Source organism: Ambystoma mexicanum, chromosome 1p, assembly GCF_040938575.1.
Source record: "Ambystoma mexicanum isolate Mex_15411 chromosome 1p, UKY_AmexF1_1, whole genome shotgun sequence".
In the NCBI taxonomy this organism is placed as follows: Eukaryota; Metazoa; Chordata; class Amphibia; order Caudata; family Ambystomatidae; genus Ambystoma; species Ambystoma mexicanum.
In genome coordinates, this window is record NC_090921.1 from 495380837 (window position 1) to 495403913 (window position 23077).

Below are 23077 nucleotides of genomic sequence, written 5' to 3' on the forward strand. Positions count from 1 at the left end.
GACAGGGATTCCAGGGAGTAGTCCAGAGTCGGCCAAGCAGTGCTACGGAATCTGTTCGCTTGAGTTGAGTCCGTTCCAGAGGTAAGGATTATTGCTTCTGTTGAGCCTTGCCACATGCCATGGTTTTGTAATGTTGTACTGCAATGTATTCGTTATTCATGAGCATATGAATCCATGCCAGACCTCATGCTGGAGAAGGTTTAAGGTACTGTAACTATTGTTCTCAAGCGTGGTTCTGGCATGGATTCACATCAAACTCACCCTCCGACCCCTCTGCGGTTCTTCTTGGTCATACTGCCACTTTACATGCTTAAATCTGAAGATGGCTGCCAGAGGGTGGGGCTTAAGGGGAGGACTGTCATTGGATGTGGGCAGTATGACCCAGAGGACAGTGATTAGTTTAGAAGAGAAATACAGTTTTTAAGTGAAAGCAAAACTGTGTTGCTTTGTCCGAGAATTCCTAGCCTGATGACAGGGAATATTAATGAGCATGTGAATCCATGCCAGACCAATGCTGGAGAACAATAGTTATAGGGAAGTAACTTAAACCTTTCCTCGCCTTCCCCCAGAAGCTCAATGTCTCCAGAGCTTTGTTCCTTTCAAGGCTGGACTACTGTAACAGCCTCTTGCTCAACCTACCTAACTTCTCCCTTCGCCCCCCTTCAAATAATCCAGAATAGGTCTGCAAGACTTCTCCTTTGCCACAAGCTCAGGGGCTGCATCTCTCCGGCCCTAAAATCTCTCCACTGGCTCCCGGTGGCTGCACGGATCAAGTTCAAGACCCTCTGCATCATCCACAAAGCTTTCTGGGGCCGGGGCCCGCACTACATCCAACCCGCTCTTCCTAAACACCTTCCTTCTCCAGCCCTTCGCTCAGCCACCTTCAACTCTTAGGGTCAGACACTTCTGCAAGCTGAGAGTGGGGGTAGATCTCTTTCCTCTTTCTTGTCCTCCCTCAGTCTTTCCTCCCTTGCCTTGTCGCACCTAGAAACATTTGTGTACAGGCGCGTTATAAATGACTCATCCTATCAAATCATACTACCTGATACCTACCAGATCTCCCATCCTAAGAACAGAGACTCCACCCCAGGCAGAGGAGTCACCCCCATCTGCAAATCATCCCTTCCTTTCAGAGCCTCTTCCCTCCCACCACTGCCAGGCTATGAACTCATACTAGCAGAATCCAACCCCCAGTCCACCAGCAACCACCTTCCCCTATACCGCCAACCTAACATCACCAGCACCCCAGACACTGACATCCCCCTACTCATTGCCCCCCTCCTTAAACCTAATACCAAATTCCTGCTCTTGGCTGATTTCAACCTAGGCTTCAACGATCTGAAGGACCAGAAGGCCTCAGACCTTGCCACTTTCCTTTATGAGATGAACTTTACACAATCCGTCTCCACACCCATCCACTCCAAAGGCTGGATCCTCGACTAGATCCTACACCTCAACCTACCCATCAGTCACCTCCACCTACACGTCTCCCTGGACTGATTACTCAGTAATTCACTACACCATGACTCTCGAGCCCACACAAAAAAACAAAGCCCACCTGCCCATCACTGCAAGACACATCAGTAACTAACCAAAGAATTACTAGAACCTGCCATTCTTGCCACCAACGCACCACCCAGCAACCATTCTTAACGCCTATATTCCTGCACTCCTCAATGCACTTGATCTTCATGGACTTCTCAAAAACACAACCCGCAAAAGAAATGTTTGCCACAACTGGTTCACTGATGAACTAATCTCTCTCCGCAAACGTGCCTGTAACATCATTGGAGAAAAATAACCTCTCTCTAACAAAGAGGCATTTAACGCCTCCACAAAATCCTACAAATCAGCAACTATCGCAACCAAAGTAGACATATACAATGCCACAATCAATGAAGACTCCTCCCATACAAGAGAGCCTGGTGCTCCTCAGTCCAATCTGCCCTAACAAACAAACCCCCATATTCTTAGAGATAAAAACATTCTCAAAAAAGCTCTGCTACCAGTGTCCAAAGTTGTCCCCCAGCGTAGCACAGGGACCACCACCACCCCTCCCTTTCACTTCTTCCACCGTCACACCTGCCGAAATGCTCACCACCATCCAACGCCTCTAAACATCCAATTGCTCAGGCGACATCTGCCCTGCCCACATTATTAAGACTTGAGTGGACCTCCTCTCCCCCCACCATTTCCAAATTCATCAATGCATCCTTTGAAGAAGCATGGGTCACTCCACTCCTAAAAAAAAAAAAGAAAGAAAAATGTCTCTGGACTCTATCCTTTCCACCAACTACCGCCCCATCAGGACAGTCCCCTTCCTCCTGAAACTTTTGGACCGGACTGCCAACACCCAATTGCAATCCCAACTAGAAGCCCATGATCTTCTCGGTTCCTGCCAATCCGGCCTTAGGCCCAGACACAGTACCAAATTTGCCCTCCTCGACCTCAAGCTCCAGCTTGATCAAATCCGCGACACAGGGGACCTCGCCGTCCTCCTCCTACTAGACCTTTCAGCTGCATTTGACCTTGTTGATCATGACATCCTATGTCACCATCTCTCCACTTAATTCAATCTTTCCATCGATGCAGTTTCCTGGATTAAATCCTTCTTGAGTGACAGATCCTCCAGAGTCTTCCCTGGGGCTGAATCAGTTGACCCCATCCCGGTTCCCTATGGAGTCCCTCAAGGCTCTTGCCTCTCACCCACTCTGTACAACATGTACACCCAACCCCTCTCCGACCACCTGGACAATCTTAACATCCCTTACACTAACTTCGCCAACCACACGCAGGTACTCCTAAAACTCACAGGTAACCACCAAGTGGACGCTGCCAACATCTAATGGATCTACAGCGGTATTCAAGTCTGGATGACTAATCACCATTTGTGCCTGAAAGACGATAAAACTGAGCTCCTCGTGATAGGGTCTCCACACCGCCTCAAACACCTCAACCCTGTATTTGCCTCCTTCTGTATTGATGGTAACACCCCAGTCCAGACTCATGTAAAAAAACTGGGATTCTATTTTGATTCCGAACTTAACATGCGAAAACACGTCAAGGCGGTCGCATCTTCAGCAGCCTACTCCACCAAGCTTATTAACCTTTCCAGGAAATTCCTCACTCCCAACAATTGCCTCACTTTGGCCAGAACCATCATTGGCAGCAAATTATACTATTGCAACGCCATCCTCGCAGGTACCTCCTCAAAAGAAATTAACCAATTACAGACCGTCCAAAACAACGTCCTCAGGGCAGTCTGGGGACTGAAGCGCTCTGACCACATCTCGCTAATACATGAAGCTCACTGGCTATCAATCAAGGCATGCATCGAATTCAAAATCGTCTCTATCACGCACCGCTGTCTGCACAACACCGCTCCCCCGCATCACTAAAACACCAATCTCACCTTCTGCGCTCATCCTCAAGCACCGCGCTGATCGTCCCAAGATATAACAGAAAAAGAGCTGGAGGCTCCAGCTTCCCTGTCATTGCCCCCACCCTCTGGCACTTCCTCCCCCTTGCACCCAAAATGAACCCTCCTACCTGATATTGCAGAAAAAAGTTAAAACTGCTCTCTTCAACAAATCTGCCTAATGTCTGTATCTATAACTTATCTGGTCTGTGACCCACCTGTAACCCTTCTGGTCACTTATCTGTAGAATTACGTTTATTTACCCGTTGTAACAAAGCTCATTTGCAAATGTGAAATACTATGTAACTATCATTAGCGCCATGATACCTCCGGGGTCTGGGCGCTACCAACAAGTAAAATAAATGAACTGCGGAATTTGCTTATAATATAATAACACCAATCGCACTGCCATTAAGATGAGCTCTTTCTACTGTGCCACTGAGGTTCATCCCAGATCACTTTAAGTCCTTCTACAAGCCTGCTTACTTTGGACTAGCTTTTAGAGAACATAAGAGGCCAATAAAAACTTGGAGCAAAGCAAGAAGAACAACAAACATTGCGCAGACAATCAAAGAAGAAAGGATCTGAATTGGGATGTGTATGCTAAAGTTTGGTTGTCCATGAAATATTCACCTCGTTGGATCCATCCAACAAAATTCCGTCCCAGATAGGTGGGCCCATTCTTCATAAGTGCTAAGATTAACCCTGTTGCATTCATAAGACGCCTTCCCACGAACTGGAAACAAATCCATCCCGTCTTCCACTTTTCTTTTCTCAAGACTTACCTTCAGTCTAAATGTACCAGAAAGGCAACAGATGACACAACCATGTCTCAATGATCTGTGATTCACGCTACGATCGAGGATGCTTACAATATCTGGTTCACTGGAAGGGCTGCTCAACAATTGAAAGAACTTGGGAACCTGTTTATTAAATACACGCTCCACTTCTCCGCCGATATCATCTTGCTCTCTCTGGATGCCCGGTTTCCCCCAGAAAAGAGGGCATACTATCATAGCGACGCGATGATCGCTATGACATTGTTGATGGGTGCACTCATGTCTGCCGGTAACGTCCTTTTCGGCAAACACAGTTGTTGGTCTAGTCTATTTTTCAAGGTGGCACCGCCATTTTGTCCTACTTATACTCGTAGGACGTGCAGCGCCATCGCGTTGCAACCCTCTGCTTGTGTTAAGGCTAGACGCTAGTGCTTTGTTCTTCTCCCTTTCCTGTTCCTGTTTTCTCCACTCCTCCTGTCCCCGCGTAGTTCCTGTGCTTTGTTTCATCTACCTCAGCACATTCATTTCATGCCGCTCCTCTTACTTTTGCCTTCATTGTTCCTTGGTTCTTCAGTGACCATCTCTTTGACCGTATAGCAGAATTGCCTTCCTTACATCTGGAAATAATTATCTCTCCTATTTACTACTCTGACGTGCCTTGGAATCATCTGCTGCCTTTCATACCAGCGGCTGGTTTTTTTTTTACCTTTGTTGGTTCTTCCTCCCCCCTAGAGGGTCGTCCTCTTCCAGAGCACTCATTTGTTCCGCCTTTTCTATTAGGCAGACATTGTGGCAACGGCTATGCCGCTTCAAAGAATGGATATCATCCAAACACAGGAAAGGAGGAGGAACCTAACAGGAAAACACCATTGAAGAACAAAGCCAATCTTGAGGTGAGAACCTATTTTTACTGGGGAATTGTGTAACTAGGCGACTTAGAGGTGACACAATATCATATACCTTAAGTGAGGCAAAAAGTGTTGAAATGGCAGGTAGACTTCAGGAGATGTAACCCTGGCTACCAAAAATAAGTCAGTAATCCAAAAAGTCGGAAAAGCGGAAAGCTGCACTAGAATACCACAACAGGAATTCTTTCTTAACAGTTGTCTTCCCAGAATCCTGCACTTATAAATGGTTCTGATAAACCCAACAATCCCCCCTTTATCTCCAGTGCCTTGTGTCCAGGACATATATGAACTGTGTGTGCATGGTCTCAGGTCACATATGGGGCTGCAGCTCCCATTGAACCAATAATGATTCTGGCAAAGACCTTCTTGAGCCAAGATGCCTACTGAGGAGACGTACTAGATGCTAGAAGGACTCTCAAAGCCATTTGTTCAAGTTATATCAAAGTCAGATAGATGATCCATTAGTGTCCTCAGCTCACCTAGAGGTATATGATGGAACCGTAAATGCCAACTGTTGGGAAGGGATCAAGAGTGATAAGATTATAGGGTCACACAGTAATATAAATAAAGATATGTCCATTGGACACTCGGGTAGGAACAGACACGGCCTGCCTTCTCCCCCTGCATGATGCTGTGAGGCATCCATAATACCAACAGCAGGCTAATCTCCGCCACTAAAATCAAGCGGTATGCTAATAATGAAACATCTTTCTAGAAAACATTGAAAATCATTATTTATTCGAACAAAATCAATTGTAATCATTGGTAGACTACTTCCATTGCCTGGACACACTCCGGTGTGTCATGCAGGTCCATATAGGGCAGCCTTGCTCTTGTAAGGTGAAGATCGCTTTTTACACACTGAGATCACAGGGACCTCGAGGCCCTTGCAACATGGCTGCCGCCTCCTACCCACATCAGCCAGGCAGCCCTGAAGTACAATGCATCCTGATGCCTTCTTCTGGCCAATCAGGGCACCGGTACGCTTTAGCTGCTCTTCCCCTGCTCCCCCCTGAAAGCCTGCGAGCTAGGCCCTGTCTATGCCTGTCTGGGCTTTGCGAGCCTCCGTAACATAGAACAGGCAGAAAAATGCAACATCAGGCTGGTTGCTTCATCCACGTTCTCTTGGACTATGGCATCCCCACTTCTTCAATTATGTGAGTGCTGACTGTTTACTCCGTCTGCTTGCCTCATCGCTCCCAACTCTGCATTTGCCATTCCTGACATTCTCACTATTCTATCTCAGCTGGCACTTCTCCCCTGTCTCATGGTCTAAAATACTTACATTATCTTTCCTTCTTGAGCTCTCACTTCCGCTGCTCCCACTTCTGTACTGCTGTGCTGCAATACTTGTTTATTAAATAACCAATTTTTGGTGTCCTCACATCCTGCACTATTTGTGACTGTTACTCTTAACATGCACTTGGCCGCCTGTGAGTTAAGGTCAGAAGTGTGCATTGCAGCACCCCGTAAACCTCATATATGTCTGCCTCTCACTTCCTTTTCACTCCGAGACTGCACTCTCCATCTCCCCGCTACACTATCACCTATCCAGCCTCTCTCACAAAATGAGGACAGAAAAAGCCTAAAAAAGACATCATTGCTGCAAACCTAGGCCTCCCAATTGCAGGCACCTATGTCAGTTCATCCTCCATAGAAATCTTCACTGACATCCTTTTCTCTGTCCCATCTACAGACCTATGGACTTCTCATCTCTACTCTCTCCCCTTACTCTTCCACTACCATTAATGGCAGCACCAATTGAGGAGTCCCCTTGGCGGGCTTCTTCTCATCTCACTGCTGCATTCATGTCTACTTCACAGGCACAATTCTGGTTTAAGGCCCTCAGGCTAACCTCTTCCTCTTTGACCGGATCCTGCCATCTCTCATCAACTTACTTCCTTCTCCTGCCTCTCTGCCCACTCCCCCTCTGCTCCGCCACCTCTGATTGAAGTACCACACCCCTGTACTCCACCTCAAAGAACTTTCAAAGGCAGCCATCGTCTCCACCTGGCGACCCTCAACGCACGCTCAGCCAACAAACACTCTGCTGACATTTGGAAGACACTGACCAAACTCCCCCCAAATATGACACCGCCCGAGATACCTGTTCTTATCAAATATTGCCAACTGCCAACCCTGACAGTACTCTAATGCTAACAGGGGCCCTCATAAACTCTAGATCAGTAGTAGCCCATGCTACTGAAATTGCAGACATTTTAAACGAGGATAATCTCGATTTACTGGCCATATCTGAGACCTGGCTACATGAGGCTGCAGGACCTACTCTCATGTTAGCAGTACCTGACAACTACCAAATCATCAGAGTGGACCGGCCTAATGCCAGAGGCGGCGGCTTAGCCATCATCTTGAAAACAACTTACCCCATTAGACTTGCCATCCCAGCGCCCTTCACATCCTGTGAAGTACTTACCACCAAAGTGCCCCTCTGCAACAACCATACTCTAACTATCCACTTGATATATAGACCCCCTGGGCCCCTAGGCACCTTCGAAGATGACCTAACCAGCCTTCTAGCCAACAACACTAAAAATCACTCTCAAACACTACTGTTCGGAGACTTCAATCTAGGCTTTAATGATACTGACAACAAACATGCTGAATCTATTGCAACCCTACTCGACGATGACGGCCTCACACAAAAAGTCCTCTCACCAACGCATATCAAGGGAAGGACCCTTGACTGGGTATCCGAACAAAACTGCAATCTCAGCATCACCGATATTGTCCCACAATCATGGACAGATCATCACTTAAAACATTTCTCTGCAGCAGTAGACATCCTCAGCCCCAAGCCTAATAACATGGCACCACCTCTCCCCACCAGAAGTAAGAAGGATATTACTGCTGAAAAACTCATCCCCCTTCTCCTCCCTGCCATCGCCGGAATGGAAAATATCCCCAATGCATTGGTAAATACCTTCAACAACGCTATGACTAAGGCACTGGACATGATTGCTCCTGTCAAACTGCGCAAAGCCAGGCAAGCAGTGCACCTGAATGCCTGGTTCACCCCCCAACTTAAATCCTTAAGATCACAAAAAAGGAAACTCCAATCTACTTGGCGCCACTCCCCCACTGAAAATACAAAAACACCCTAACAGAATTTGCAAAAATGTACAAAAAAGAAATAACTAAAGCCAAAAAGAATACCTTCAATGATAGGATTGAGAAAGCCAAATCTAACACTAAAGAATTATCCTCTATCCTCCGCGAACTAGAATCCCCAAACCAACTGGTAGACAATGCCCCAAAGGATAAAGTATGGTGTACTAATATACAAAATGCCCTATTGAATACATTTCATCATTACAATGCAAAATTGCTAAATAAAAGGCTTCATTACCACTCACTGACCAACACACTAGTGAACCCCCGGTGCCCAGGACAACCACACCCTTTAGATTCAAGACTATCTCCATTACTGAAACAGAAAAAATAATACTCTCCCTCAAACCTTCTAACTGTAAAGGCGACACGTGCCCAGCACAGATAATAAAGGACGCAGCGAGAGACCTCGCCCCGTTTATCTCCAAGTTGATAAATTCCTCATTTAAAACTACCATTACTAAAAAAAAAACTCTGGACCCTCTATCCCCACCAATTACAGACCCATCACCACTGTGCCATTTCTTCTTAAAATCTTAGATAGAGCTGCTTACATAGAAATTCAGGACTATCTGGAAGCCAACCACTTACTTGGCTCACGACAATCGGGCTTCCGCCCTCTCCATGGCACTGAAACAGCGCTGCTAGACCTTAAGACTCAAATTGAAGAATTAAAGGACAATGGAAAAATAGCTTTGCTACTCCTACTGGACTTGTCAGCAGCGTTTGACTTGGTGGACCATGCAGTGTTATGCAAACACCTCCAATCGGCCGCCAACTTCACCAATGATGCTACAACTTGGGTCAAATCCTTCTTAGCCAACCGGACCATGAGAGTCTTCTCTACTTCAGCCTATGCCGACCCCATCAAAATAACATGCGGGGTCCCACAAGGTTCCTGCGTATCCCCCACTATGTATAATATCTTCACCAAGCCTTTGTTTGACATGTTGGATAGACTGGGTGTCACCTACACTAATTATGCAGATGACAGTCAGATCCTCATACCCCTTTCGGGCGACTTAGAGGCGGACTCAGCCCTGGTGAACAAAATATACATCCTCATTCAGGCATGAATGTCATCCCATGGCCTTTGCCTAAATGACGAAAAAACAGAGTTACTAATCTTAGGCTCTGAAGTCAATATCCAAAAACTCAGCCCCAACTACACATCCTTCAACATTGATAACAACCCTATCAAGGTGATGTCTGTAGTTAAAACTCTAGGATTCTATTTGGACTACTCTCTTACTCTCAAAAAGCAAGTCAATTCCCTTGCCTCATCCACAACGTACACCTGCAAACTTATCAGAGCTTCCAGACCTTACCTCTCGAGAGCGAGCTGTACCATACTAGCCAATGCTCTTATTATGTCAAGATTAGATTACTGTAATGCCCTGTACTCAGGAGCCAATAAATATATTACAGACAAAATTCAAAGACTGCAGAATAACGCCCTGAGGGCAGCACTGAACATCACCTACAGAGAGCATATTACCAAATTCAGGAAAGAGGTTAACTGGCTGAAAATAACGGACAGAATTCTCCTCAAAACAGCATCCCTCACCTCCAAATGCCTGAATAACTTAGCACCTCCATACCTACTGGATAAAATCACTAGGAGAACAGCTACCCGCCCTACGAGATCCGCCAACTCATTTATGTTGGAGGTTCCTAGGTTCAAACGCTCGACAGCAGAAGGAACCAGCTTCCCTGTCAAAGCTGCACAATGCTGGAACAAACTACCCGTCGACCTAGACTAGTACAACCCTACCCTAAATTCAGACACAAGATACTTAATTGGCTACACGCCATCGACACCTAAATGACGAACTACACTTCCACCTTTCCAGCCCCTACACAATCCTTTGTTTCCACCAGACCACACCATAGCCTGGTTAACTTTGCACGTAGTGTATATGTAGGCGTTTATATTGACAACTCTTGATAATGTTTCCTTGACCTACCAAGACCACTGCTTTGTATTTAATGTATATTTTACCTTGTACCTGCCTCCCATTGCAATCACTGCTCTATGTATTGCTACCTTTGCACTGTAACTAAGTTTTAATATTTCTTGTTTCTGTTGCGCCCGTCTACCTAAGGGTTTGGTGCGCATTACCAAACAAATAAACATACTCGCACTGACTGAGACTTGGTTCAATGCCAGCTCAGTCGCTTCTTTTGACTCGCTCTTACCCGATGGCTTTAACATCACCTCCAAACCTCAAACTCTCTGGGGTGGCGAGGGCTTGCCTTAATCTTCCTTGAGTGTATTCCTTCTTCCATCCTACCCACTCTGTTCTATTCATCCTTTGAGAACCTATGCAAATTGGTCATCTCGCCCTCCTCGACCCTGACCATTGTTACCATTTATCGGCCTCCAGGCGCTTCCTATCTGTTTCTCTCTGAGTGGGCTGATTTCTGCTGCTCCTGACTCTCTACCATACCCAACCGGCTACCCCAGGGTCACTTTAACGTCCATTTTGTCTCCCCATGCTCAGCATTCACCCTCTTCATTGACCGCTGCACCTCCCTATCCCTCTCCATTCTTCCTTCTGGTCCAACCCACTCTTCTGGACACATGCTGGACGCCATCATCCATTCCGATCTCCCTCTCTTCTCCTCTGGTTACCTCCATCTCTCTTGGTCGAACCACTCTCTTCTCTCCTGCCACCTGGGTCCCTATGGCCCTGTGACAACTCCTCCAAAAGCCCTGCCAACCTCGTTCATGAACACCCGTCCGATGAAACGAGTGTCATCTGCTGCCTTCACCTCAACCTTCATTCCCCCTTGCCCACCCAACTCAGACTCTACCCCTGAATCTGCTCTCAGCAACCTCCATCTATCCATTACCAACTCCCTTGACATCCATGCCCCAGTCATGAGAATCCTCCTGAAACCTGCCTGCAAGCATGAACACCTGGTACGACTCTGAACTTGCAGACCAAAAAGGTAAGTGCAGGGCTGCAGAACAGAAGCGGCAAACTTCAGGTTCACCCTCCGATAAACTGGCCTATTGCCTTCTCCAATGGCATTAGACTCTCTATCCATGCCAAAAAAGGGCCCACATTCAAGCACGAGTATCTGGCGCGTCCAACTACACGGCTGAACTCTTCAAAATCTGCAGGGAACTTGCCAACCTGTCCACAGAATCCTCTGACCCTACTCCTTCCCAGGCCCTTTGCAATGCACTCGGCACTCACTTCACCTCCAAAACCCAGGATTTTAGGACAGTTATTCTGAAGTCAAACTAAGGGCTTAGTAAAACCATTCAACTGAGGCAGTACAAGACTCCACAATTAGTATAAGGCTGTACCACCTGAGTTCATGGTAGCGTGGACAGAGTTGCCAGGCTTTATCTTAGGAGAGAGGGCTGTAGAATCAGTACAAATGAAATTGTAATACAAATGGTCCAAAGAAACACTATGTATGTAAAAATAAAGGTTTTATTTAAATACATGTAGGCCCAGATAAATCTAGAGGTAAATAAGTACTATCACACATTATATGTAATCACAATTATCAAAACACAACACTATGCTTGAAGGAGCACAGACCAAAGCATAAACCTTATTTGGAACACCTAACAGTAGTTCTAGGGAAGTCAAACCTTTTCATACACATTCAGTATAGGTCACACCTATTCTTGGGGAGTAAAACCCAATGGTTACTTTCACAATTACGTTCAGTAATGCCAGGGCAGTAGACCCTACCCGTTGTACAATGACACTCAGTAACAAATCACATAATCAACTTGACAGTATACATTTTGTGAATAGTGGATTACTTATTCCAGGTATAGTAAAAACCTATTACTACTTTTGTGATAACACACAGTTATTCTAGGTGAGTAAATCCTAAGGTTGTAATGTGGCAATAAGCCACGAGGTGGCAGGCCAATACCGCCCCAGGTAATGCCCCTGGGGCGAGTTATAGGCCCGAGCGAGGCGAGGGCCTTAACGGTGCCCCGGGGGCATTACCTCAGGCGGTATTGGCCCGCCACCGAGTGGCTTATTGCCATTAGTACCCCGGCCCGTTAGACCAGGGTACTAATTGCTTTTGTTTTCTGTTTCGGAACAGAAAAAAATAAATTTAAAAAAAACAGCAAAAAAATGGCCGCCGCCATGGAAAGGGAAAACGTAGTCCGTTTTCCTTTTCCATGGCGGCCATCGGGAGCGGACGCGCTGGGAACAGAAGTGTTCCCAGCGCGTTCGCATCCAAGACCAGAAGAAAAAAGAAGGTAAGTGGAGTCGGGAGGGGATGGGGAGGAAGAAAAAAAATAATAATAAAAAACGTACCGCTGTCTATGGCGCGGGACGATGGAAGCCTCCAAACGTGTGGAGGCTTGGAGCGAGTCTCCACACGGCTGGAGGTTTCCATCGTCCCCCGCCGGAGACCGCGGGATAGAAGGTAAGTGGGGTGGGGGGGAGGGAGGAGGGAGGAAAGGCTGGGGAAAAAAAAAATCTTACCCGAGTCCCCGTCGGGGGACGAAGGAAGCCTCCAGCCATGGGGAGGCTCAGAGCTGGGATGGCCCCGCTTCGAGCCTCCTCATTGGCTGAGGGGCTGCCACGCCCCCCGCCGAGGATAAGGCAACTGGAATCCTGGCCGAGAATCGAAGGATTCTCGGCAGGGTAATGACCCGGCGAGAGCCAATCAGAATGCTTGTTGCCGGGTTCTCTCGCCGGGTACTAATGTTCAATAACCGGTGCTTTTGAGATCTGTGAAACACAGATTGAGATAAGCAGTAACTCTTGTAACTTATTTTTGAATGGCACACAGCTAACTCAAGGTAAGTAAAACCCATATACTTTTTTAACCTCACAATGAAATTCAGGTTAGATCTTTCGCAGCTATAAAAGTACCTTATTTATGACTTATGAGGGACAGTTGGAACCAAAGACTCTCTGTGAGTCTTTCTACAACAGCACAGGGAAAGCACAACCCAATGTTACACTTTATTGAATGACTCAGTTATTCTATGTCCTGACCACTCACCTTCCTCCTTTCCCTCTGTCTCTCCAGAAGAAGTCACCAGAGTTGTCAACTCCATGAAGGTCTCTTCTAAACTGGCTGCTGCATGCTCATCCAGAACCGTCAAGGACATCTCCTCTCTCGCCCCTGATCTCGCTGATCTTTGAAACCATTCCCTTGCTACTGAGTCTTTTCCATCCCCAACAAGCACTCCCTTGTGCGCCCCCTCCTTAAAAAACCGTCAGCAGACCCTTCCTGCCTGGCCAACTATCGCCCCATCTCATCACCCCTTTCCTGGGGAAACTGCTTCAGAATTTGACCCTCCCCCAACTTAACTCCCATACTGAACTTGTTGGCGGTCTTCACGACCATCAGTCTGGATTCTGAGCAGCCAGAGGCACGGAAACTGCTCTTCTGAGCAACTGTGATGAACTGCTTGCATCCCTTGATTCCAACTCCCCGGCTGTCCTCATCCTCCTTGATCTCTCTTCTGCTTTTGACACAGTGAACCATTCCATCCTCATAAAAAGGCTCCATGACACTCTTGGTATCTCAGAGTGGGCACTGGACTGGCTTACCTCCTTCCTAACTGACCGCTCTTCCAAAGTCATAGTGGGCACCTTCCCCCCCCCCCCTACTTCCTCTTCCTCCTGTGGCGTCCCCCAGGGATACATTCATTTTCCTTGGCTCTTTAACATCCACCTTACTCTGTTGGCACGCCTCATTTCCTCCTCCCCCAACTTCCAGTGCTATGTTGACGACGCACAACTCTTCTTCAAACTTCCTACAGACTCCCTTGCACCCTACTTTGTCCTTGGCTGCCTCTCAGCCATACAGGCCTGGTGTACTTCTAAGGATCTTTGCCTCACTTCTAGCAAAACAGAGATCCTCCCTATTGGGACCACGGCACTCGACTTCTTCCCTTCACTCTGGCTTTCTTCCATGGACTCTCCCCCTGCTCCCTCTTCGGAAGCCAGAAACCGCTGAGTCATCCTCGACTCCTCTCTCTCCTTCCTCCCTCATAATCAGGACATTTCCAAGAAGTCCCACTTACAGCTTTTTCCTTCTGAAAGGAATTCTACCTTTCCTCACCTTCCCCCAGAAACTCAATGTTACCCGGGCCCCTAGTTCTCTCTAGGCTTGACTATTGCAATAGCCTCCTGCTTAATCTACCTTCATCCACTCTGCGACCCCCTCCAGCTAATCTAGAATAGGGCAGCAAGACTTCTCCATGGCTTCAAGCCCAGGGACTGCATCGCTCCTGCCCTACAAAGTCTTCACTGGCTCCTGATCGCAGCACAGATTAAATTCAAATCCCTCTGCATCATCCACAAGGCTGTCTGGGGCCGGGGACCACTCTGTCTGCAACTCTTTCTGACCAACTACCTCTAGACACCTGCGTTCCTCTGGCACCAACATCTTGCTTGTGAAGCGGTTTGCGAAGCAGAGAGCAGGTGTTCAGTGGCTTTCCTCAGCGGGCTCCCTTCTTTGGAAACCCCTCCCCATCATCTTGAGCAGGACCTCCTTTAGTTCTGGAAAAGCCTCAAGACCTTCCTCTTTACCTCTTTCTTCACTCCGTCTCTCCCCTGCTAATCGCACAGTAGCTTGACTGGTGTGCAGGGCCCTTATGCATCCTTGGGGACCTGACCTCCCACACCTTTCATCCCAGCTGCTGTCTATCCCCTGCACTTGCCTCTGCTCACCCTCCACCACTTGAGGTTGCCTTTACCTTTCTTCATAGCACTTATCCTGCTGCTCTCCATGAGCACCACAGCACCTATGCCATACACCTCTCCCCCCTGCACTTGCACGTTCTGAACACTCACAAGGCATAGTAGGTTCGTATTCCCCTCCCTATTGTCTCTTCTTCTTTGTTGTATTTAATTATTTAACATTGTTGTAACTACTTTGTCTATCATCCCCTGTGGGCATTTTGAAACAGTATTTGCTTCCTGTATAAGCGCCTAACAAGTGAGTAATAACTAAATAAATAAAATATGAAAATATAATTGTTATCTTATAAAAGGTAAATACGGTGTTGTACCAGGCAAGAAGTTCTGAAAGTGTCTGAGGGAGTTCTTAGTCTGGGGCGAACTGCAAAGCAAAAGGTGTACTTGGACATTGGGTAAAAAGTGACAGCTTAACTCAAAAAGTATATTTCTGGCAAATTTTGAAGTGGGATGGGGGTGGGGTGGTGGGACTAAGGTAGATGCAGCAGTATAGTCCTAAATATGGGTCTTTTCTTTTTGTAAGAATTCACAGCCTCAGTGCCTTGTCATGTTAAGATATATATTCTCTTAGGTATCTCCAATCAAGCCTCTGGAAATAAGAACTGAGTGTTCAGGACCCCGAATGGACCCTAAGATCTCCCCAGCTGATCCATCCTTCATCTCCTTCATCAATAACAATGATCTCTGGGTGGCAAATATTGAGACGGGAGAAGAGCGTCGTCTTACACACTGTCACAAAGGTAAGTGTAACTACTCATCACCAAAAGAATGGAAACAATGAGATAGTGTCTCAGACTTCCAATCCCACTCAGCACTGATTGACCTAAGTGGGGCTTCCTGTCACCTTAAATATGGGAAGACGTTTCCATCATTACCTTCCTCTCTCTGCCCATCACCAACTTCTAGTTATCTTCCCTCAATCACCTTTGTTATAGTATTAACAGTTTTTCTCCTGGCCTTCCTTCAGGGTTGCCAAGTGTGACAGAGGACCCCAGGTCAGCAGGGGTGGCCACGTTTGTAATCCAGGAGGAGTTTGATCGTTTCACAGGATACTGGTGGAGCCCAGCTGCATCTACAGAAGGTAAGCCTTACCAAACCTTGAGTCTAGACTTGTTCAAGTCAACCCATGGAATGTTTGCTTTGTGACTTGAAAGTAGAGTACTGGGGGCAGCTGTGCTGTCAGGATGCTGATGATGTGACTGGTGGCATTAAATGTTTTATAGGGGTAAAATTCAATCCCTAAGGATTCTTATGCACTTCTATGAGTATAGTACATGAAATAGGTTTTCGTTTTTAAGTGGATATGTTAAATGTGTGTATCAACACTTCCATCAACTGACACATTTCATGCATGTAGAGTTTTCTCAAGGCTTATTTTAAATTAGTGGTTGTAATAAACGTTGGGGCATTTGGTTGAAACTCATATGTGTTAAACATGTCGTGTCACGTAAGTTCTGCATTTTTGCCCTGTATGCTGCTTGGTCCTGTGCTCCTGAGTTGAACTGAACAAAAATGATCTGAATCCTACCTGGCCAACATGCCGACCAACTAACAATTGCAACTCCAAGTCATATTTTAATGCATAACCCTCAACTAACCACCCACATGTTGATTACAGTCACTATTTTAAAATATGCTTTGAGATGGCGCTTTACGTATGAAACACGTCAGCCAATGGGTGTGTTAGGCTTGAAAAATAAATGCATTAGAACCAAAAAGCTTTTTAATATACTAAACTCATTAAATGAATTAGAGAGCACATACAAATCATAAGGGCTGGAACTTCTCTCATCTTGTACTGGAACACTGGCAGATGTCTTTTCAGCCAGCAACAGGTTCTGTACAGTGCATTTCTAAAAAAGCAAAAGAACTAAACACTATATAAATACCTCAAACTCTGCTACCCAGCCCACACCTCTCTTCATTCCTATGTTAAATGTTGTCAATATAGTGAGCAAGATTTGGGAGAGGTAGAGTGTCAGACTAATCTCTTTTTGGGATAGGCTATGGGGTGGGCTATTAATGGGCCTATGGAGGTACATAATGCCTGATTCTACCTTTTGTTTGCAGGTTCAGGGGACTTTAAAATCCTGCGTATCTTATATGAAGAGGTTGATGAGTCTGAGGTGGAGGTGATTCATGTTCCTTCCCCGGCACTTGAGGAGAGGAAATCCGATTCATATCGCTATCCACGCACAGGTAAGTGTTGCACCATAGTGTCAGGGCAACTTGTGATCAATAGCAAATCCTAATCTCCTATACACATTTGCTGTCAACGAATAGATTGATCAGAAGTGCCACAATTTCACTGTAGTGCAATATAGAATTGGCTGCATACCATGTATTCACTTCTGCCCTCTTCATACCATGAGCTTGTACATTTAAAAGTATTACATTTCTGAAATGTATTCCACCACAATCCAAAGGTGTTGAGAGGTGTTAAAATGGATTTTAAAAATCAGCTCTTGGCGTTGGTTTCTGAGTGGCCAACCTATTCTGGTGCAGGAAAGACACTGATATCTAGCCAAGCCCATTACAAGTAGATTAGCAGAGCAGTAAGGCTTAGACTCAGGAGGATGTGAGAATGGTCTAGGGCTACAGTGAGACACATACAAAGCACTACAATAATTCCAGTTAGCCAGAAAACATACAAAAATATGCAATGATTTATTAGGCCTTTGGAATATGCTCCAAGGAATTAAACATTTGGGTAAGTATCACACAACTACAGAGTTAAACGTTTGCCTGGAGCTATTACGCTCATGTTTGTTACCTAGGAGAGCCTGAAAAATAACGCTAGCAGGAGCTACTTTGGGCTTCTGGATGTCTTGCAAACATGCATTTGTGACATCAACTTTGAGTATTTGAGAATGTTGGCAAAAAAGAATTAGGACACATCTTGTACACATTAAAACATAATGGTCAAAAAGGTCAAATTTGCATCTCATGTGAAAGTTAGATTTGCGGTGCACTCTATCCTCGCCCCTGGTTCCCCAGCGGTAGCTTCTATCTACTGGGTGATAGCCCGCACCCAGGAACTGGTTTTAGTTTGTGATTGTCAAATCTTAATTTTGAACCCTACAACTATCGTATACAATATATACCTTCAACATAAGGGGACCTCCTAACTACTCCAACACTTTAGCTTGAGAAACAGCTATGCAATAGTTAGCAAAGTTGAGAACAACACTGTGAATAACTGTGTGTAGTAAATCCACTGAGAAAATAGAGCAAACAGTAATTTAGAACCAGTTTAGACAGGCAAGTAAATTAGGTAGGACATCCATAGATAAACCTTGGACAAGGCCACGAGTTCTAAGTACCGCCCTGCTAGGAATTGGGGCCTAGTGCCCAAAAGGCACGTTCCACAATATGTATTTTTTAGGTGGGTTTACAGGACAGCAAACAAGATGTGCAAAAGCCAACAGTTGAGAATAAATGATCCAGAAGTGAATTAAAAGGTAAATAAAGTCCTTACAAGTTTCATGCTATAGGAAGCCCAGGAGCCCTTTTCTTCGTTATCGCCCCCCTCGCCCCAGGCCGCCTCCAATCTTAGTCGAGTAAGGTAGATAGACTTTATGCCCACATAGCACAATGGTGGAAGGGGTGGCGGCGGTAGAAATAGCTATGCAACTCACCCCTTTACTCCAATGTCTTCATCAATCACGTTGAATATGGTCGAGGGAGGTCACTTTTGGCTTCAGGATAGGGTGTGGCCAGTCCAGGTTTCCAGGCTCCAGTGATTCGGTTCTGAAGACTGGACAGCTGAACACCTTTGGCATGACAAGGTGAAGACCTCCACTGAACAGGCAACCTCAGGAAACCTCTAGGACACGAAGATGGTTGCAGCGGGAGTCACCACGGTCAGGCGGCGACAGAATATTCTTGTGGTGCGACCAAAGGATTAAGCCCTGCACTGCTGCTCTTTGGTCAGGAAGGCTGAAACAGCAGTAGCAGACAGCTTGTTACACAAGCCGAGGATCTACGATTTTCCATGGATGCCCTCGGAATGGCGACAACTACAGCGAGGGAGCCCAGCACATAGCTGGTCACCTTCAAAACAATGGAAGTTGATGGAAGGGAGGGCCAGATATGAACGGGACAGTGTGAATACCGGACAAGCCCAGATCAGGACAGAGGCGCAGAAATGCCCCAACACCCCATCCAGGGAGATTATGCAAACCCAGCGGCTCACTTCGAGACAGAAATGGCAACTAACCAATCCACTAACAATTTCCCCCTCTGCATACATCTCATAAACCTACAGCACAACAACCCGCACAAACTTCACTACATTGTAACAACAAAGCAAAAACACACATAGACTTGCACAACAGTACACGACGACTACCGGCCGCAAACACCCATGCCCAGCCCACGGACCCACCGGGCTGAGGCTGCCAACAGCACATCACTGCTCTCTTGCACTTTTCCAGCTTCCTCCCACTAACTCACCCTCCCCTTCCCCTCTTTCAGAGCTGCCAGAGCGCCAGAGGACCACTCCGGTGGTGATAGTGTGCGGTACAAATGTCCTTTAACATTAACTGTCTACTGGGTGGTCCAGGGACACAGCCGAAGGCCCAGCAAGCACAGGTCCTCGTGCAGGGGTCAGGACAGGTTGGTCTCATTAGTATAGGGGTCAAAGCAGCAACAAGGGCCTTCTGAAGATCAGGAGAGAGGAGCCAAGCTTCACTGGGACTTGGATGGAGCCCCCACGTCAGCTGCGCAATGGCCGTCCCTAGGTCTTCACCAGGTTGCACTTCTTCGTAGGTGTTCAGATGGATTTCTAGAATCTGGCCTGGTGGACAGATTTTAGGTCACCCTTGTTATAGTTAACAGGGAACTCTGAGAGGTTTGCAAAACCCAATCTTGGTAGCAATGGAGAGCAGTCCAGGCTTATTCTCAGGAGAGTGTGAGTGGGGTCCGTCAATGAGAATTGATGTTAGGGGGAATTCTCAGAAATGTGCAAATGCCTCTCTACCTTAGAGAACCCCATCTCTTTTGCTGGGCTCTGGGACTTTTAATTTATAACCTGGAGAGAGTGAGACCTTTTTCCCCACTCTCTCATGTATTTTTTCTGTGATTTATACTCTGTGTTTCTTTTGCCTTTGGAGTCTGACAAACTCCATAGGCATCATCTTTGCATTGTGACACACAGCACCTTCAGTGCAGTGACACAGGGAAGTCATTTTTTCACAATGGTCTTGGTCTTCTTTTTTCACCATTTCTTGTCGGAACGGTCCTTCTCGAGATTTACTCTGCACGCCAAACCAGGTTTGGTCCCTTTGTTTGTTTTGCCTTTGGCGGGATTCACGAGTGAAGCCCGCCTCTGGCTCCAGTATGTCTGGCAGGGGCCAGAAGTGAGGGAGGTGCCCGATACTCCCTGTGCTTAATCTCCTTGGTTACAGGAATGCACCCACAGGTGATTGGCCGGCTGGTCACCGGCAAGGACAGCCACTCTGCTGTGTGATTGACAGCTAGGCTGGAATGAATGGGAGAAACCTGCATAAAAGGCAAGGCTTTTTGGCTTGGAAGGCAGAGTCGACCACTGGATGAAGGAATCTGAAGAAGAATGTGGAAGAGACGCCTGCTGCAACTCCTGGACCATTGGTTAGCCTGGTGAAGCCCTGCTGCTGTGCTGAAGCTCTGAATTGGATTCGACTAGAGAAGCCCTGCAAGGACGACTTCTTCCCTTGGGTTGGTGGGACCAATCCACCCCAAAGTGTACTCGTTTGGACTTCCTCTCGGAGCTGGCGATACTTCCGCTGCTGCTGCAGGAACCGAAGTGCCAGGGAGAGGACCACCAAACCGAGTGGATCACTTTTAAGTCAGACTCGAGCACCAGGAAGATCCTCCGGACTTCCCTGAAGCAGGACTGACCAAGCCAGAGCAACCTCAACAGAGTGTTGGACCCCAGATGCAAAGAAAGTCTGAAGTGGTATCCGAGAACAGCAGTGCTGCTATTTGCTGTCAGACGCGAGGAGCTGAAACCGCGAAGTGCCGCTAAATTGAAGTTTGCCCATTGCTGCCTCCGACCTTCCCATTGCAGTGCAGCTGTCCCTAGACATCCTCCCTCTTGTCCCCATGACTGAGGGTCAAGAACACCAGAATCTACAGAGCTGTACAGGAACAGAAGCCAGCTGGAACTGTTTCTTCGAATGGATTGTGTCCTCCAACGTATTCCACATCTTTGACATGTAATGTCCACAGCTGTGTAATTTGGAAACTTTTTCAGCAGAGGGCGTCCTGCATCGATGATGTTGGGTCAATGTCCCTCGAAGTCCTCCGTCGAGGGCGATGTCACCGGATGTTATAAATAAGACGCACAGGCACCCTTAGCCTCAGTTCAGTTTTTTCCGCAAACGTGTTTGCTTTGGAGACTCGGCGCGCCTCATGTTCTACCTTGTGAAGATGTCTTCTTCTTCGACCCCTCCGACTCTGCGGTCTGGCTTCAAGACTTGCCAGGACTGCAAGTCTAAAATGTTGATCACCGACCTGCATCGCATTTGTTTGTGGTGCTTGGGCTAGAATCACGACACTGACGACTGCAGAGTTGCGTACAGCTTTGCCCCTCATAAGCCTTACAGCATGTGGCCCTTTAAGTGAATCTTATTCCTACAAACTTTTCTAAAAACATTGTGCAAGACTTTTAACTTACTTGCAAAGATCTTCAGCTCCCCTAGGCTTTGCTCAACTAACATTGGCTGTCCTGGTTCCCTGAGAGACTCTTCTTACCTCTGACTCTTTGCCTTTCCCCCAGGAAAGGGTAACATTTAGTTGACATTGGAAGGTTTTAAAAGTACTTGCCTTTCTGGAGAATTTCCTATGCGATCGCAGCTTATGTTTCCGCAAGGCTATGTGCAGTCAAGCGGGCTTTCGATTGGTGCCGCACGTTATGGGGGATAAAACATAAACTGAGACTACAGGCGCCGTGCGTCCTATTTATAACATCCGGTGACGCCGCCCTCGACGAAGGCCTTCAAGGGACATCGACCCGACGTCAACGCAGGATGCCCTCTGCTGAAAAAGTTTCTGAACTACACAGCTGTGGGCATTGCATGTCAAAGATGTGGAATACGTTGGAGGAACATACAATCGAAAGAATATTACCAGTTGGTAAGTACCTTGTTCTACCCAAAGGTACTGTAAACCTAAGAGGACGTACCTCTTGTTGTGTAGCCTTATTTGCTCTCAGTTTAGGCTTGCCTTGTTTGCCCTTGCAGAGTTTACTTACCTGTTTATGAATTATTTGTTATCCTTATTTTATTCCCCTAACTAACCTTTGCACCAAACTCAGTATTGCTCTAAATGCACCAGTGATAAATCAATGTCCACAGTGTCCTAGCTATAGTCACCTCTGGGTGTAGGAAGTGTCTGGGTGCCATCCCCAATGGGTGTCATCTGATTTAGAGAAATTAAAAGTGTGTTTTGAAGTATATTATAATTGTTATATGTTTTGCTCCCTTCTGAAGAAGGCTTATATAACTGACTGTTAAATTAATAATTGTTTAATCAAGAAACCTTGAGTGTAAGAATAACTGTCACTGTTAAACTCTGTGTTACAACCCTACTGTTCACATTGACTCCTCTTGAGATGAGCCTGGCTGCTCAGCCACACTACCAACCTGTGTAGTCCAGACTTATACCAAAGGTTTGGTTCCTATTGCCAGGAGGTCAAGGTTGCTGTAGTCTTCCAAATGATACTGCACACAATCTTGCCTTACAGTAATATATTAAGTTATTTATTATAGGCCTGCAGAATACACTGGAAAATGAATCTAACAGGTAGTATTATCTCACAACACTCTGATACAAATATATATGCAGTCACCATTGGTTCAAATATGCATCAATACTGGCACTAGATCACAAAACAAAGAACTAGCTTAAGAAGTCCAAGCCCTAAGATGAATGGGACCTTGTGCTCCAATGCTTCCCACCAGAATGATACCTCTGCAGGTAGTTTTATCTAGGCTTGTGTTGGTGATGGTTTGAGAATTTCTTGAACTATTTTACTAAAGGTGAGTATATGTTTTTTTGCATTCAAGACCCAAGGCTACCCCAGGGGCATGATACTCAACCAAAAGGTGAGTGGAATGGAATAAGGCGACAAAAGGACTTGTTCCCAAAGCTATTCTA

The 23077-nt window shown here is 46.4% G+C and overlaps 1 protein-coding gene across 4 annotated transcripts in view; it reads left to right on the plus strand.

Annotated features, from left to right (window-relative positions):
• DPP9 (dipeptidyl peptidase 9) overlaps window positions 1–23077 on the plus strand; it is a 1325370-nt gene that overhangs the window by 565463 nt on the left and 736830 nt on the right. For all 4 annotated transcript variants that reach the window (XM_069649353.1, XM_069649356.1, XM_069649354.1 and 1 more), the window contains 3 exons: window positions 15510–15678; window positions 15906–16019; window positions 17009–17137. In XM_069649353.1, coding sequence (XP_069505454.1) covers window positions 15510–15678; window positions 15906–16019; window positions 17009–17137 — 412 coding nt within the window. The remainder of the gene's footprint in view (window positions 1–15509; window positions 15679–15905; window positions 16020–17008; window positions 17138–23077) is intronic.